The sequence below is a fragment of the Helobdella robusta genome (assembly GCF_000326865.2).
Source record: "Helobdella robusta unplaced genomic scaffold HELROscaffold_80, whole genome shotgun sequence".
NCBI lineage: Eukaryota > Metazoa > Annelida > Clitellata > Rhynchobdellida > Glossiphoniidae > Helobdella > Helobdella robusta.
Window position 1 is genome coordinate 70,881 of NW_008705460.1, and position 18,015 is coordinate 88,895.

The following is an 18,015-nucleotide window of genomic DNA, read 5'->3' on the forward strand; positions in this document are numbered from 1 at the left end:
AACCCTATCAAGGGCAACCAGGCGGACCCTCGCTCAACTCCGATCCTGCCACAACATCCTTTTGAACAGCTACAAGAATAGAGAGATTGTAGTTGTTGAAGTTGTTGTTGTATAGCAAAACCAGACCAGGAGAGAGCTGCATAATTGGTGTGTGAGATGAGTAATTCGATGATGTCAAATAATTTGTTATCTCTGAAACCGTGTGAGCGAAGTGTTTTGAGTGCGTGAAATGTTTGAAAACCCTTGGTGATAATGTGATTAATATGAGATGCTACATCAGGTGTGGAGGTGAATGTGATGCCTAATATTTTTAACTGATTTGTGCGAGTGATTGATGGGTGTTCTGGAGGTAATATTATTTTCTTACGACTATTGTAAATGATGAGTTTGAATGATTTATTGAGGTTAAGTCGAGTTCTGATTGGATGGTGTTTGTGTTAGATGATGGGATGATAAGATAGGTGTCGTCAGCGTATTTGATTATTTGATAAGAGCTATGAAGAATTTTGAAAGTAGAAGCATTGATGATAAAAGTAGTGGTCCAAGGACAGAAACTTAGACTACACTAGAATTAATAGGTAAAGTAGATGAAAGAGTAGAGCTAAAAAAAGTAGAATGACTTCTATTAGAAAAAAAATTTATTATAAAGTAGCAAGTGTTGTCAGGTAGAGGGAGAGGCTAAATTATTTGAAAATAAAAAGTGGTTGAGAGTGTAAAAAGCTTCGGAAAAGCCAAGAGCTATTGCTTTTGTAAAATACCGAAAAATAAGATAAATAAAAGTAATAAGTGTACCGAAAAATTCCTTTATAAGAGATGGATTGGATTAACACTACATGATTTGTTAGAAGATGATAAAATTAATATTTTTAAATCTTCTATTGAAATATTCTAAAACTCGGTCTATTTGAACTCAAGAGCACTATTCACGGATCAGATTTTGATTTCATGTATGTCAGAAACTGTTGAGCAGGCAGCGATGTCGAGCAATCAATTTTTTTCTCTAGCAATGATGAAAAAACATTAGAAATGATAAGCTATTGATAATTTTTTCTTTTAACGTGAATTTATGTTTTCATGAATTGCTGCTCTGCAGTGGATTATATCAGCATTATCTTTTGTCAACCGATAAATTCATTCTAACTTGCTAGTGGAAAGTTTTGCGTTGTGACATCCTTCATCATGTAGTTGCAGCGTTTATCAAAACGGTTTTGTATGTACTCCAATCTGTACTGGGTTGCGATTGGTGGTCTAACTGTGTGGCGACAATCTGTTGAAATATTTCTCGAGGCATTTGTTTAGACTTATATTTTGACAGTTTAACAACTAGGTCTGCCACAAGGAGTCTATGTTGGGCGACACATGATTCGCCAAATATAACTTTGACATTTCTGAATAGCCTTCGGTGCTGTTGCTTGACAGCGAAGAAATCAATTTGCGTGGCTGATTACCACTTTTGTCTGTTATGAGATGTTCCAACCTCTTTTTAAAATATGTGTTCAGTAAACAAAACCCGTGACTTTCAGCAAACTTAAGGATGCGGTTGCCATCTTCATTCCGTTCTCTATAGCCTAACCGCCATGCACGTTGTCAAAACAATCCGTTTTTTCTCCAATGTGGCCATTTAGATCGTCTCCAATCAGGATGTTTTCAGATTTTGGTATTTTTGAGATGGTGTCAGAGAACGCAGCTCAAATTTCATTTTTCATCTCTTCTGATTCGCCTATCTGTGGTGCGTATGCAGAAAAATAGTCATTGTTTGCTTTTCTAGGCGAATCTTGATCCACATAAGACGTGAGTTAATCCTTTTAATATTCAGTACTTCTTGGGGCTAGCGGTTCTTTGACAAAATTCCAACACCATTTTTGGCCGTCTTTTGACCATTAGTTTATATAGTTTATATTTTTCTTTGCCTGAATTGATATGACAGACACCATGTAATCTATGTAATTTATATTTAATCAATTGAAATTCTTTCTCAGTATATTCGTTTAAAAGATTTTTACCATTGGCTTCTGTAAAAATTAAAATATCCTTTGATGAAAACTCTGATTTAATTAATATAAATTAATTTCCCCATTTTATTTGTTTATGCAATCCACATAAGTATAAAAAAAAACTACAGTTACTTTTGATATTTCTTTTAGTTATTTCTTAACTTTATAATATTCACGTTTTCTGGCATCCCCCTTACACGAAACATGAATTACCCCTGGTTATCTATTCCAATTTCTTCGCTTTGTCAGCCAGTTTTTTCCTTTCCAATCTCTGTTCTTTATTTAAATCACGACTGACATATATTTTCACAATTGCCTTTAAGATTCTTCAACTTAATTAAATTTTCCATGAAAAAGTTTTTTCTTTTTATTCATAGAGTTTTATCATAACAGGCCAATCTTTATCAATTATTTTCCCCAGGCGAAAAAGAGATTTTATATTATTTTCTGTAACAAGTCCATCCGTTAGGTGTGAACAAATTTCTAACAACCTTATTCCTTATTTTATCCTGCTTCCTGACACTATTCATTTTCTCCTCTAAGTCATTAACATATCTGATGTTGTCATTGGTCTTTTCAATGGCTTTAAAAACGTTTTGAACCTCTTTTTTAACGTCCTGCACATTTTGTTTCACCACATTACTTTGTTTTATCAAAAGTTTTCAAAATTTTGTTTACATCAGGCATGTTATTTCCTAGTTCTGCGAGTTTTTTTACAGTCTTCATATAAAAACTTGTAAAACCCTTAGCAACTGTTTTATTTAAATGTTCAATTCTTGCCACATCCTCCTCCATATTATCTTGTTTCTTACCAATTTTTGTTATTTCATCACCTATTTCATTTTGTTTCCTCTTAACGTCATCAATATTACTCTTAATGATTTTATCAACATCAAACATTCATCGCAGCTCCATGTCAAATTTGATAATTCAATCATCTTGTTTGACAAATCTTTACTTAATCCGCAGCACTCGTAATGACAAACTCCTTTACAAACAACACAAGTTATTCTTTTTATCAGAAATTACTTTATACTTTATTATTTTATACGGACATTTCACTAATTTAACGAAATCAGTTAAAAATTGCAAAACTACCGATTTTTATTTGTGCTTGGTCAAAAACACGTATAATAAAAACCAATTTTTGGAAGGTTTTTTTTGGTGAAAAATTCGTAAATTTAACGTGTGGTTTTGAAGTCTTCAAAATCTTGAGTGAGATATCAGACAAACATGGTAAACAGTAATATTACACAGCATCTTGACTTAAACTAATTTATTAATCACAACTATATTTTTTCATCTAGGAAAGTAATTATTAGAGACGTTTTGAAAAAATGAATATCAATCTTCGTTTTGCGTCCAGAGACCCGGTTTCCCGAGGTAGGACGTTGTTTTCTTTGCCATCAACTTTTTGCGCCAAATTAGACGATCAGTTGTATCCATTTCATTTAAATTTAGAGCTTTCATGTCTTGCTCGATTGTTTGCGACCAGGACTTCTTTGGACGTGTGCCAGGTACTTCAACATCTGCAAGAGAAGTTATGGTACAGTTTCCACTTCGTTTGACATGACCAAACCACCGCAGACGGTGTTGCCGGCATTCGTCTTTTATATCATCTAAACCAGCACGACGCAGGATTTCGGTCGATTTGATGTGGTCCTTCAGAATAATTCGTTGCATCCATCGGAGCATTTTCATGTCGGTTCGTTGAAGTTGTTGTTCCAGTTTGGTTGTCATTGGCCATGTTTCTGCACCATATAACAACACCGGACGTTTCACAGATTTATAAAGTCTTGATCGTAGTGGTAGTGGGATGTCACGCCGCATCAATATAGAGGCAAGGAGATGCCATTTATTCCAGGCTGCACGTATGCGTGCTCGAACGGCAGCTTCAGATGTTCCAGTACAATCCAGAACATCCCCTAGATATTGAAACGATGTGACTTTCTCTATTTTAACGGCTTCAAAAACAGTGCTATTTCGAATATATTAATAAAATTTGAATAATAATTTACAAACTGAGAAACAACAAAAATTAAACAATCAAAGTTTTGCAAATTTAAAATTAAGCTAATTGAAAAAAAACTTACTGCACTTTCTATAAAAAGAGGGAGTTTCAATTTCCATGCATGCGCATGTTGATGGTTTACTGAAGCAAAACCACATAAGCTGTTAAACCCGATTCTCCAACCCCTGAAAATAATAAATAACTCCAAACCAATAAGTGAAAATGTTATATTATACGTATGCATGAATATATGAGTTACGATAAAAATGTTTCAAAATATCTGATGCATTAATTTATTTTGCATCAAACTTAGTAGAAACAAACTTGGAAGGACACAAGAGAATAAAATTTAAGCACATTTCAATAAGTTCCTTTGTGATTTTCTGCAAGGAATAAAATTTAGAAAACATTATTAAGTAATTATAATGGAAGTTAATTTATATAAGTAGTTCATGACGGGGCAACAAATTCACAGACATTATAGAGTACATATCACAACTATAAAGCATCTTAATATAAGGTAATATAACGTATAAAGAACATTGAATAATAAAACTGGGGTAACATGCAATAATTAGAAAGAGTTAGTTAACTGGTTAAGTGGAACAGGGTCTCCTGATATATCAATATAAGAGGCGAGAACATAAGTTAAGGGACGATTCTCATTATACAATTCTACAACATACAACTTACTATTCGCAATTCGTAGTTTACGTTTTAGTTTTTTTAGTTCGATAAAACATTTTTGATTTTAAATCAAGTTATAACAATTATGAATTATGAATTATGAAAAAATTTGTCCTGGTTATGACATTAAACTGACCCTCACTGCCTTGTGAGTGATGTTGGATCATCAAAGGCTAGGCCCACCGCTTATAACTGTGGTTGCGTAATGAAGGGCGTCCTGCGTAAAAATTAGCCAAATAAATTACTTATGATGGAATGGCGTCGAGGGGTATTTCGGTTTCATCATAGGTAGCCAAACCAAACGGCAACCCCCGATCTCGGGGAAAATGTCGTCTAAACGTGTGTTGTTGTTGTTGTTATAACAATTATGAATTAACAATAATGGGTGAGTTATATTCTATTCATTCTATTTCAATTATTAAACTTTACAACATTTTAAATACTAATACTCAAAACACGTAGACACATAAAAAAGCCAATTAAAGCCACATATTATTATTTTATATACATGAACAATTTTTAGTTATTTAACGTTGAAGATAGTAGTACTTCATTTCGTTTGTGCTTACCACTGGACCAAAGTTCCAAAATTTTTGACGATGATTTAAGATACGTGCACACTGTAGTGCGTGATTGGATATTTCAGGAGAAACCCCAAGCTGCTTAACCATGGCGTCATTTGAAACTCTAAACATTGTTGATTGAAATATACTACAATTATGATAATTTTATAAATCAATTTTGGTCCACTGGTAATTTTAAAATTATTTCGTTTTCTTTTCTACACCAAAACTGCGGGAGTATTATTAATAAATTGTCAGATTTATAAATTATAATTAAATCATTTTCTAGCATATTTCATTTTATCACTATTTCTGAAACTTGGTTAAATGACATTATATGTAAACTAGTTAATATCGACTCCTACAATTTTCTTGTAAAAATAGAACGGGCGGAATTGGAGGAGGTGTAGGTATTTTTATTATATAACTAATTTGACATCGATATTTGATCATGATCTTTCCGATATTTTAAGTATTAATGTTTTATGTAACAATTTTAAGGCTACAATTTCAGCCATATTTCGACCTCCTGCTTCTTCCTTCGATGCTTTTTTATGACACCTGGAATGCATTCTTGATAGGCTTAAACCTACAACGGATATTTACCTTATTGGTGACTTCAATGTCGACTTACTAAATGCACTTCTCAAATTATGATAATTAATAATCTACTAGCAACTTATAATATTTACTCGACGATTGAACTTCCTACACAGGTAACATATAAATCAGCAACTTTAATTGACCACATCTTTAGCAATAGTTCTTTACTACATACAGCTGATATTGTTTTATCTGATTTCTCGGAACATTATCCAATATTTTCATTCTTCAATAAAACAAATTTATCTCAGCCACCTGGTATTTTCGGTAATCATCATTTCACTCGTTATTTCAATACTAAAACTTTTGACAATATTAATAAAATATTATGCATGGCCAACTGTGATGATGTCCTTGCAGAAAATCACAAAAGAACTTATTGAAATGTACTGAAGATGTTGAAGTATCCTGTTTGTCTTTCCATATTCAGTTCAACTTTATAATCGATAAATATGCTCTATTCAAGGTAATTAACAATTACAAGTACAAAGGATGGATTACCAGAGACATTATAAAAGTCTCTAGAATCAAAAATAAACTATTAAAAAAATACGTTAAGAACCCCACATCATCTAATCTAAAGATATATAAATATTATCGTAATCGTCTCACTAGTGTTATAAGAAGGGTTGAGCGTAATTATTATAAAATATTTTCTAATAGTGACTTAAAATTTAAATGGGAATAAATTAATTCGTTGCTTAATAATGCCCTTCCTCATAATATTTCTCAATTAATGATTGATGATAACATTGTTACTAACAATTTGTCAATTTCTAATGAATTTAATAATTACTTTATTGAAAGCTTATTCTTATCGATGATGATTATAATTCTTGTAATAACTCTATATTGTCTGTTAATAACTCTATTTTTTTTATATTTATGAAGTTAATGAATCTGAAATTCTAGATGTGGTTGGTAATATGAAGAATAACAAATCTTTACTAGATGATGAACTTGGCAACTATATTAATTAAAAACTGCATATATAATATCACTAAACCTCTTGCTTATTTATTTAACTTATCATTTAAACAAGGTGTCTTCCCTGCCGTATTTAAAACTGCTCGTGTTATTCCTATATATAAAAAAAAGTGATCGGCCTATATCTTTATTGTCTCCAATGTCAAAGATTTTAGAGAAGCTTATGTATATTCGAATGCACAAATTTATCACAACATTTTATCTACTATCGGATTACCAATTTGGCTTCCGATCTGGCAGAACAACTGAATTAGCCAATCTTCAGTTTGTACATAACACTCTTTCCAATATGAATGATGGACTTATTACACTTGGCATATTTATTGATCTCAGTAAAGCTTTTGATCATACTGATCACACTCTTCTCTTACGTATACTTGAAGCGCTTGGTTTTCGTGGTAAGTTCCACTCTTGGTTTATGTCTTACCTACTCAATAGATGTTAATGATATCAATTCCCAAAAAATCTTGGCACCTAAAAGACGTCCCACAAGGGCCAATTCTTAAACCCTTGCTTTTTATATTCTTTATTTATGACTTGTTCTCTATTAAAACCATATTTAAAATTATTTTATTCAACTAAATCAACTCTGAAGGATTTGGATTTACTCAATTATAATCTAAAAATTATTGCTAACTGGTTTTATACTAATAAACTAAAATTAATTATCAAAAATGCAACTACATGATTATTGGTCCGAGGATCCTAACCAATACTTATGGCCCGTTAAAGCTTTATTTGCATAACTATTTAATGAAGAGGACTTTCAATACTAAATTATTTGGTTTAATTAAATCAGATAATTTTTCTTGGGCTGAACATATTGCTATTATTTTTTCTAAAATAAGCAAAACTTTAGGTCTACATTACAAAATAAGATGCAAACTTAATAAAACTATTTTAATTTTATTGTACAATGTATTTCCACATTTATCAAATTGTAATCTTATCTGGGGCAATAGCCCTGCTGTTCATGTTCCTAAATTATATATTTATATGCATAACTATTTAATGGAGAGGACTTTCAGTACTAAATTTTTTGGTTTAATTATATCAGATAATTGTCAGGGTTCAGTGTAGCGCTATACGATTTAAATGGATAACCAGTAAACAAGTAAATAATATCTCGTGGCCGTGGTGATTTCAAGTTAAAAAACGTTTAAAAAAAAGTTGGTTAAAAATATTGAACTGTCCTTCAAGGACAAATAATTATTAATAACTCAGTTTGCGTGAGTTATTAATAACTTGTCGCAATTTCTGAACATGGGAGTGATAGCGGCCAAACGTCTAAAAAAGCGCTGGGAAGGTCCCGTCAACAGGCTCAGAATTTCAGTTCAGGAATTGTTGTCGTCGCGAGAGTTATCGTGGAGTCTCGGAAGTTGAAGTGGTAGATTCGTGAACCGACGATTTGTGAAATATATATATATATATATATAATTAATTAATTAGAGATATTGACTCATAACGTTGTTTAATTAATTTAATTAGAGATATTGACTCTTAACGTCAGTTTGTAATTATTGTTACTTGCCTGACATTATAAACAGTATTTCACTTTGTAATAGAGAAATTGTTACAACATACTTGTTCTTGTTGCGAGGTTGAAATAATAATAAAAAAATTAAAGAACGAACCCTTACAGATAATGTTACCAACTAATTTTTCAAATATTTTTCCACTCAACCCCTCATATATTTTTAACTCTAAGCGTCACTTCATTCCGTATGTAATACCATTCAGTAGATTAAAAAATGATAGCATATTTACTCTTTCACCAAAAATTCGGTTTACAATTTTGTTTCCATCGGCAACAAATGTCTCAAAACCTCGTTTCTTTAAACAACATTGTAAAACTTATTTAGAGTCTGATAATCGTCGATTTATGCACCCATAGATGTTTATAACTCTGTTTAAATTTTATTTGCATTATATTTTTGTTTCTTTACTGAAATGCAATAGAATCTGCAATTCAAAATTTAAATTTTAGTTAACTTTAGAACACCACATAATATTTTCATTTCATTCTTAGGCATTTCATAATTTTCATAATAAAAAAATGAAAAATTCATTTTCATTTCATTACGTCCTGGGCATGACATAAAACGGCATCGACGCTGCCTTGCGTGCTTTTAAGCAAAAGACTAGGCCCACTGCTTATTACTGGTGGTTGTTGTTAGGATGGGTGTCCGGATGTAAAAATTTTCCCTCAAATTATTCTATGCCATCACAAAAAAAAACAACGAACCCAAGTCCCCAGCAGGCCTTAAGTGGTCAAGGGGTGCTAAGAATCCCTGGGAAGTATGTAATAGCGGAGGGATGTTGCAGAATAATTCAGAATGGTCCCTCTATGGTACTTAGACTTGGAACGCTAAATGTTGGATCACTGACTGGCCGCAATCGTAGAAATCCAGAGGTTGGAACATCTCATAACATACAAAAGTGTACCATCAGCCACGCATTGATTTCTTCGCTGTCAAGCAACAACACCGAAGGCTATTCAAAAATGTCAGTTATACCTGGCGAATCATGTGTCGCCCAACATAGACTCCTTGTGGCAGACCTGGTTGTCAAACTGTCACAACATAAGTCTAAACAAATGCCTCGGAGGATCAAAACGTGGAAGCTGAAAAGCAATATTCATCGAGAAAAATTTCAACAGATTGTCGCCACACAGTTAGACCACCAAACGCAATCCAATGGTGGAATGACAGTGTACAAAATGCAATAGCTGAAAAGAAAACTGCATACAAGCAATGGCAAAAATCAAAGTTTGTTGATGACAACAAAATTTTCCGTGAGAAGAACAACTATGCAAGACGTCAAGTCCCACTGGTTCAGACAGATCAGTGCAGAGAGTGGCTCACTAAAAGCAAATGTGAACAAACGAAATCTCTGTATAGTATAGCTAAACAAGCAAAGCGTACGAAACAAGACATAGTTGGTGCCTCATGTACCAAAAACGACAAAAATGAGAGAGTTCTTGAACAAGATGAGATCAAGCTACAGTGGAGAGAATACTTCAACCATCTGTTAAATGAAACAAATCCCATCAGTGTCAACTTTGGCGCTCCACCCATCGAAGGTCTGATTCAAGACATCACTGTAGAGGAGCTTACAGAAGCTCTGAAAAGCATGAAGGATGGAAAGGCAGCAACTCACAAATGACATCACCAAAGCATCTGGTACTGCAGGTATCCAAACGTTACTACAACTTTGCCGTGAAATCAGGAGAAATTGCTCAATGCCGACTGAATGGAACTATAGCATGACAGTCCCGCTATACAAAGGCAAAGGTGATCAATTGAACTGTTCACCATACCGGGGTATACGTCTGTTAGAACACTCAACAATTGATGCAATTCACATCCTTCGGCAACTGCAAGAGAAGTACCTCGCAGAGCATCAACAACTACCACACATTTTTGTAGACCTTGAAGAAGCATTTGATCGGGTTCCCCGTGAAGCAACCAGGTGGAGTTTACGTCGACAATTCATTCCAGAATATATTATTCGACTTGTGATGGAAATGTATACGAATACTAAGACTTTCGTCAGAACAACGGTTAGAAACACAGATGCATTTGATATCGGCGTTGCAGTTCACCAAGGCTCGATTCTCAGTCCACTATCACAAAGCCGATACGCACTAGTGACATTTAGAATCTAATATATGCCGATGGTATCGTTTTAACAGCCACGTCTAAGCAGAATGCAGCACAGATGCTTGAAGATTGTAACACCAGACTCGCCGATCATGGATTCAAAGTCAACATCAGCAAAACCAAAGCATTGAACACTGGTGAACCCTTCCAATCCACAGCTACTGGATGATGCCCTGTTCAGTATGTAAAGCTGGTGTAGGTAACAATTCATTCAAGTGTCAGGAGTGTAACTAGTGGTTGTTAAAATTCATGTCACGTAGATCGTTTTAATTAATTGATATTAATATTGAAAGACATTAAAAGAGGATAAATAAACGTTCTTGACTTGTTTATTATCAACCGGAACAACAGAAATAAAAGTGAAGTTACAAACAAAGCAAAGAACATTTTGGTCCAAAAAAAATAAATGTATATCATAAATCATAATCACAAACGTTTTTCAAAAATAATTGGTACTTTATCTAAAGTGTCCAATTTTGTTTGTCCTGCTTGCATCAATCCACAGCAACAAATTTAAAATAGTAATGTTTTTGAAGCCATTAAGGTAGAGAGTCACATTGTTTAATATCTAGGGGATGTTCTGGATCGTACTGGAACAGCTGAAGCTGCCGTTCGAGCACGCATACGTGCAGCCTGGAATAAATGGCGGTGGTTTGGTCATGTCAAACGAAGTGGAAACAGTGCGATAACTTCTCTTGCAGATGTTGAAGTACCTGGCACACGTCCCAAAGGCCGTCCGAAGAAGTCTTGGTTGCAAACAATCGAGCAAGACATGAAAGCTCTAAATTTAAATGAAATGAATACGACTAATCGTCTAATTTGGCGCAAAAAAATTGATGGCAAAAAAACGTCTTACCTCGGGAGAAATGGGCCTCTGGTCGCTAAACGAAGATTGATTAATTGATTGATCTTGCAATTTAATTTTGCTTGAATTAATTTGTTTTTGATAAAGGATTAATTAATTAATATGTATATGTATGTGTATTGTGTTGTATATGTATGTGTGTATGTATCTTGATATTATTGAATTTCTTTCTGTTTATATTGTTTAACTAATTTTCATTGGTTGGTCTGTTGAACTCCATGTCAATGTTTTTATGCTGATTTTATGAATTATATTGTAGCAATTTTTGTAGCCTACACGCAAGTTTAAGTTTAAAATTCTATTTATATTTAGGAATATTTGTTTTTTTAAATGTAATAGTGCTTTTTAACGGTGGTATATCATAAGATCTTTTTTCTTTTTTGATCTCCGTATCATTTTCATTTCTTACATTTGTTTGATTAGAATTGACGAATCAATTGAATAAATAAATAAATACTTACATACAAATTGAAATTTAAATACTAATATATTTAATACAATCAATTATCGTAATTTTAAAAATGAATTAATATATATATATATATATATATATATATATATATATATATATATATATATATATAAGTAAATATATAAATAAAAATGTTTAAATATTAAAAAACATTTTTATTTTACATTCAATATACGTTTCAGTCAAAGAACCGGATGGTAAACTTCTCACGCAAGACAGGGTAGATAGAGATGGTTTGGACATGTGAAACGGAGAGAGGAGGATGACTGGGTGTCAGCATGTAGACATGTGATACTTCACGGGGAGTGTGTGGCAGACGACATGAGAAAAATGATGTTGAGAAAGGAAGATGCCCTAGACAGCGATGTACTAGACCGCGATGTATGGGGGAGTGGCATCCTTGGAAACCGTCCAACTCGTGATAGCGCGGAAGCACGGATGTTAAAACGATGATGATGATGATGAAAAAACGATGATGATGATATAAATTTGTTTTTTTTTACGAATATATGCTGGTAGAAGACCAAATTCTTGACAATATGTAATAAATTTCACCTATTTATTAGTGTTTATTACCCTATATTCGAATTTTTCAATTTGTCTTAGTAAATTTTTATCGACAAAAATAAATCTGTTCAAAATTGAAACCTTATTCCTATTAACAAACATTTTACTAAAATTAACTATTTCGGCGTTAAACCGTCATCGTCAGTGTATTATTCATTAACTTAGAATTATTATTATTATTAACCAGTAGTGTCACAAACGTTGTTCAAAAATAATTGGCACTTTATCTAAAGTGTCCAATTTTGTTTGTTCTGTTTGCATCAATCCACAACAACAAATTCGAAATAGCAATGTTTTTGAAGCCATCAAGGTAGAGAAAGTCACATCGTTTCAATATCTAGGGGATGTTCTGGATTGTACTGAAACAGCTGAAGCTGCCGTTCGAGCACGCATACGTGCAGCCTGGAATAAATGGCTTCTCCTTGCCTCTATATTGATGCGGCGTGACATCCCACTACCATTACGATCAAGACTTCGTCCGGTGTTGTTTTATGGTGCAGAAACATGACAACCAAACTGGAATAACAACTTCAACGAACCGATATGAAAATGCTCCGATGAATGCAACTAATTAGTTTGAAGGACCACATCAAATCTACCGGAATTCTGCGTCGTGCTGGTTTAGATATTTTTTTTTGAACAGTTTTATTTACAAAAGTAAAAAGGTTCATCCTAGCAATAAAATACTAATTTATGGATGGCCTCATGAACAGAATAAATCTCAACTAATTCAACAGGATTTACACATAACCAAGAATAAAAAATATCAACTGAAAAATTAAGCAATACATATATATTTAGAATAATTGAAATGAAATTAAAAATTAGGGATAACAAAAAAAAGAGAAATTTAGCCAATATTATAATTATGAAATAAAATAAAACAATTTACGTTATGAACAGCATAAAAAATATGTTTTCAATTGTTTTGTGAAAGAATTATAAATTACATTACATTTAATATAGTAAGGCAGTTTATTCCAATGGAGCGGACCATAAAAACAGAAATTTCTTGCTACAAATTTATCTTTAATTAATAAAGTGTTAATTAATAGTTTATTATTATGCCTAGACGAAATGTTCTTTTTGGAAAATGTAAGAGTTTGTTGTTTGTTGATTGTCAGAAGTAAAAATAATCTTATTAACAATTTTATATAAATATACAGGATTTATATGAATTAATTTCAAATATTGTTAAAATTTTATTCTCATTGAAAATGTTTATATTTGATATAAAAAAGTTCTTCCGAAATAGATACGCGACCAATCTTTATTGACTCGAAAATAACTTATTTATCGTTGTTAAATTTGCACATCCCCAGACTAAGCTGCAATAATAAAAATGACAGTAGAAAAGCGAATAATAAAGCAGTTTACGAATGTTGTGGTTTAAATATTTTCTTGTTCTGAGGACTATCCCTAAATTGACGTTGACTTTGGTTATGATGTTGGAGATGTGTTTCTTGTAATTCAATTTATCATCAATATAAACTCCCAGTAATCTGAAGGTGTCCACCTTTTGAATAGGGATTTCATTAATAATTACTGGAATATCATCTATACGGCAGGTTTTTTGTTCGGAAATATCATGAAATTTGTTTTTTTGAAGTTGTTCGAAATCTGATTTAAGGTTATCCAGTGAAATAAATTTGATAAGGATCTGCTATTTGAAACTAGATCTGCTAGGTCATGTGATTTGGAATAAATAGTGCAATCATCAGCATAAATAACACTATGAGATAGTGTTGAACAAGAATTAGTTACGTCATTCAAGAAAATGTTGAATAAAAGCGGACCCAGCACACTACCCTGGGGAACTCCACTAACAATTGGCAGCGCTGATGATGATATACCATTAATAGAAACATACTGGCTTCGGTCTGTTAAATATGATCTCAATAGAAGCAATAATGGTCCTCTGATACCATAGTTATCTAGCTTTTTTTAAAACGATTTCATGATGGACGCAATCAAACGCCTTTGAAAAATCAACAAAAACTGCAAGAGAATGAAGATTATTTTTGTGGTTGAAATTGATGTCATTGGTGAATTTGATTAATGCATTTTCTGTTGAAAGGCCTTTTCTGAATCCAAATTGTTGGTCAGTTAAAATTTTATTTTTCTCCAAGAATGAATTTATTCTGGTTTTAATAATTTTTTCATAAATTTTAGAAAAACACGAAATGATGCTGATCGGTCTATAGTTGGCCAGTTCACTTAATGATCCAGAGTTGAACAGATTTGAATTTATTTCTTTTTTATGAGTCAGAGGGCAATATTTAATTGTTTGTTTCAATAGTGTTCATAAAACATTCATTGCTATCTTCAATGGAAGTTAAGTGGAACCAGTTTTCCATATGTAGGGTTGATGAAAGTTTGAAAATATTTTTTTGAGAGAAATTATGGAAAGATGCAATATCATTATTTTTGTTGTTCTTCAAAAGAGGTTTTATACACTGAGAAATGAAGATTGGGTAATGATCTGAGATATCCGTAATAATGGTACCACTTTGAAAAAGATTTGGATTATTGGTGAAGATATTATCTAGGATTGAATCAGTTGAACTAGTTGAACGGGTGGGAATATTTATTGCTGGCAGGATTGAAAAGGAGGTGAGTATATCTAAAAATTGTTTTGAGTTGTTGCTAAAGAGATTTAGATTTATGTTAGTCACCGGTGAGATAAATAAATTTATTTTTTTTAGTGAGAAGTTCCAGTAGCTGGTTGAGGTAATCTAGAAAATTTTCAGTATTTAAATTTGGTGGTCTGTAAATATTGACAACTAAGATTTTTTTATTATTCTGAGAAATTATTTCTATAATGTCAGCTTCACATTCAATGCTGTTTACTGGTAAATCTTTTCTATGAAGAAATTTTAAATTTGACTTTATGAAGAAAGCAATACCACCACCACTCTAGAGAAGTCGGTATGTAGTGGTGCAGTTATAATTTGTTAGATTTGCAAATTTTTCATTTTGAGGAGTAAGCCATGTTTCTGTGAAGTAAGAACATCAAAATCGATAGGTATTTCATCAAGCATTAGTTGTATATCATCTAATTTGTTTGTTATGCTTCTGCAATTAAAATTTAATAAATTAATTTGGTTTTTTTCTCTTTTTTAAATTGAATTGATGATATTATTATTAATTTCATTTGGCAGGTATGGTTTACAAGCCAGAAAAGAATCAAAAAAGGAGACAAAAAGGGAATTATAATAATGGTTATCCGAATTAAAAATTTTCTTGAAATATGTTGTTATGAATGAATCATCATAGATAGGAAAAATATAATCAGACATTGCGGTTGTCATGATCGGTGATATTTGAGGTAGGCATATTTTCGGATTGTTCAGCCCAGCTACTTGCAGCATTAACATTTTCAGAAAGATTTAACAGGTGTCCTGATTGATTTTGTTGATTGATGTTTTTAATATCAATAGTCAATAGAGGGATCGATGAATTATTTAACAATTCGTGTGTCTTCTTAGCTGGAGGTTCATTGTCAGGTTTAAAAATCCAGGGGCGATGGATAATACCTTTCGGCCAAAAAGCTGGATTGTTTACTGTTTCAAAATGTTCAACAATTATAATTTAAAAGAATTATATAGAGTTTTGACTGAAGAATCTGTTTTTCTTTTAATTTGATATATGCCGATTACGTTAACATTTCGTTCTGTTAAGTAATTTTTAACTGCTTCGATATTCAACGTATTGTTAATTTTTGACAGAAAAAAAGTAACTTTTTTTTGTGTGTTTAATTTTCCTGGCTGTAGTTCGTCATTATTGGCTCAGCCAATATTGCATTTGACTTTTTGAGGAAGTGTATTGCTTACTACTTTTGAATACGAAAATATATTTGGTGAGTTCAAAGTAGGAGAATCGTCTACTTTCCTCTTGGCGGTTTTACCCAGTTTTTTATTATTTACAGTTATCCAGGGGAAGTTATTGATGTCGCTACTTCTTAGGGGTTCGACACCAACATCCCTGAGACTCTGCGAAGGGTTTTTAAAATGACTAACATTATTATGCATGGGGTTAAGTTTATAAGAATTTGTAGACTCAGTTGAAGTGTTGGCAACAAAATTAAAATTTGAGTTATGACCGGGATTGGAATAATTTAGTTGTTTAAGGATAGTTTCATTTACTAATTGCAGAATTCTATCCAGACATTTGACAACGTTATTTTTAAGAGAGTTTATTTTTTTTAATAAGGATTCAACAATAAGCGAAATTTCTTTTTACTTTTGGCACATACAAGACATCTGTAAGTTTAACAGTTTGCCATTTATTGTTCACCTTCACTTGAAGATGAATAATTCCTTTTCCAAAAGCTTCTACAGTATCACCATTTGCAACATATAATTTACTCGGTTGAGAAAATTTTTCAAAACTTTGAAATGTGTCTCTTCGGAAAGTTAGATGACACGTTGCACCATTGTCAAAAAACCATTCATCAGTGTACGCTGACTAATTGCAAAAACACTTGATTCCATAACAACTAGTGACTTATTGTCATCGCGTAGATTGTTATTTCTTGGTTTTGCTGGTCTACCATCAGAATGCCATTTTTCACAATTCCTTACAATGTGACCTGGCAATTTGCAATAATGACATATCAGTCGCTTTGGTTTGCTGACAAATTTATCTTGTTTTTGACCATTCATGTTTAGTGATGATGACCTTTTAGTTGTTGCTTTGACAAATAATACTTTATTACATTCTGTTTTGCCTTCCAAAGATCTCTTATAGCTACACAGTTGATCTGTGAGTGTTTCGACTGTTCTTTCAGTCTTGTTCAACAATCTCCAACTTGCAGCAAATGAAAAATATTTTTCTGGCAGAATTTCAATTATCTGACACATCAGCAACAAGTCAATGTTTTCATCTTTTCTTAACTCAACCTTCAAATCTTTCCACAGATTCTTGAGTTTTGTAACATGAGTGACAACATCATCGCTTTCATCCATTTTATAACTAAAGAACTTCATGTATAAGTTGTATGCTTTATCTTCATTAACTTCATTATATAATCTGTGAAGTTCTAACCAAACATCTCTGGCATTACTGAATGAACGAACTTTTTCATACGTTTCATCGGTCATGTTGGTTGACAGAATAATCATAGCACTACAATCTGCTCTATTGAATCTGTTCAAAGCAGTTTGATATTTTGCTATCTCATCTTTATTTGAGTCATCGTTTAATTCATCTGGAATTTTTAATTTGCCATTTACTACGTCCATTGCATCAGGAATGCCACAAACTCTCGACTTCCAGTTCAACCAATTACTTTTGCCTTCTAGGTGTTTGATTTGCACTTTTGTTAGATCCATTTCTTCCTTGTCTTTCAATTTGACCTTTTAATTAGAAGCAAAATATCGACTTTTAGAGAATGAAGAAGCACGTGCTTTCTCTTCACTTCAGTCTTCACAAAAGAATCTTCAGATATTTCTTTATTCTAAATTTTCTTCGTCAAATCAATTAATTAAGAAAAACGTTATCTGGGTCCCATAACCTGTTAAATTTCTTGTCACGTAGATCGTTTAATTAATTGATATAATATTGAAAGACATTAAAAGAAGAGAATAAACTAAGCAACGTTTC

The 18,015-nt window shown here is 32.4% G+C and overlaps 1 protein-coding gene across 1 annotated transcript in view; it reads right to left on the reverse strand.

Moving 5' to 3' along the window:
- Window positions 1-18,015, reverse strand: part of HELRODRAFT_90313 (hypothetical protein) — a gene marked incomplete at both ends in the record, with an annotated part of 44,006 nt that overhangs the window by 16,378 nt on the left and 9,613 nt on the right. The window contains 2 exons of the mRNA XM_009032383.1: window positions 4,088-4,190; window positions 4,330-4,388. Of these exons, the coding sequence (XP_009030631.1) occupies window positions 4,088-4,190; window positions 4,330-4,388 (162 nt within the window). The remainder of the gene's footprint in view (window positions 1-4,087; window positions 4,191-4,329; window positions 4,389-18,015) is intronic.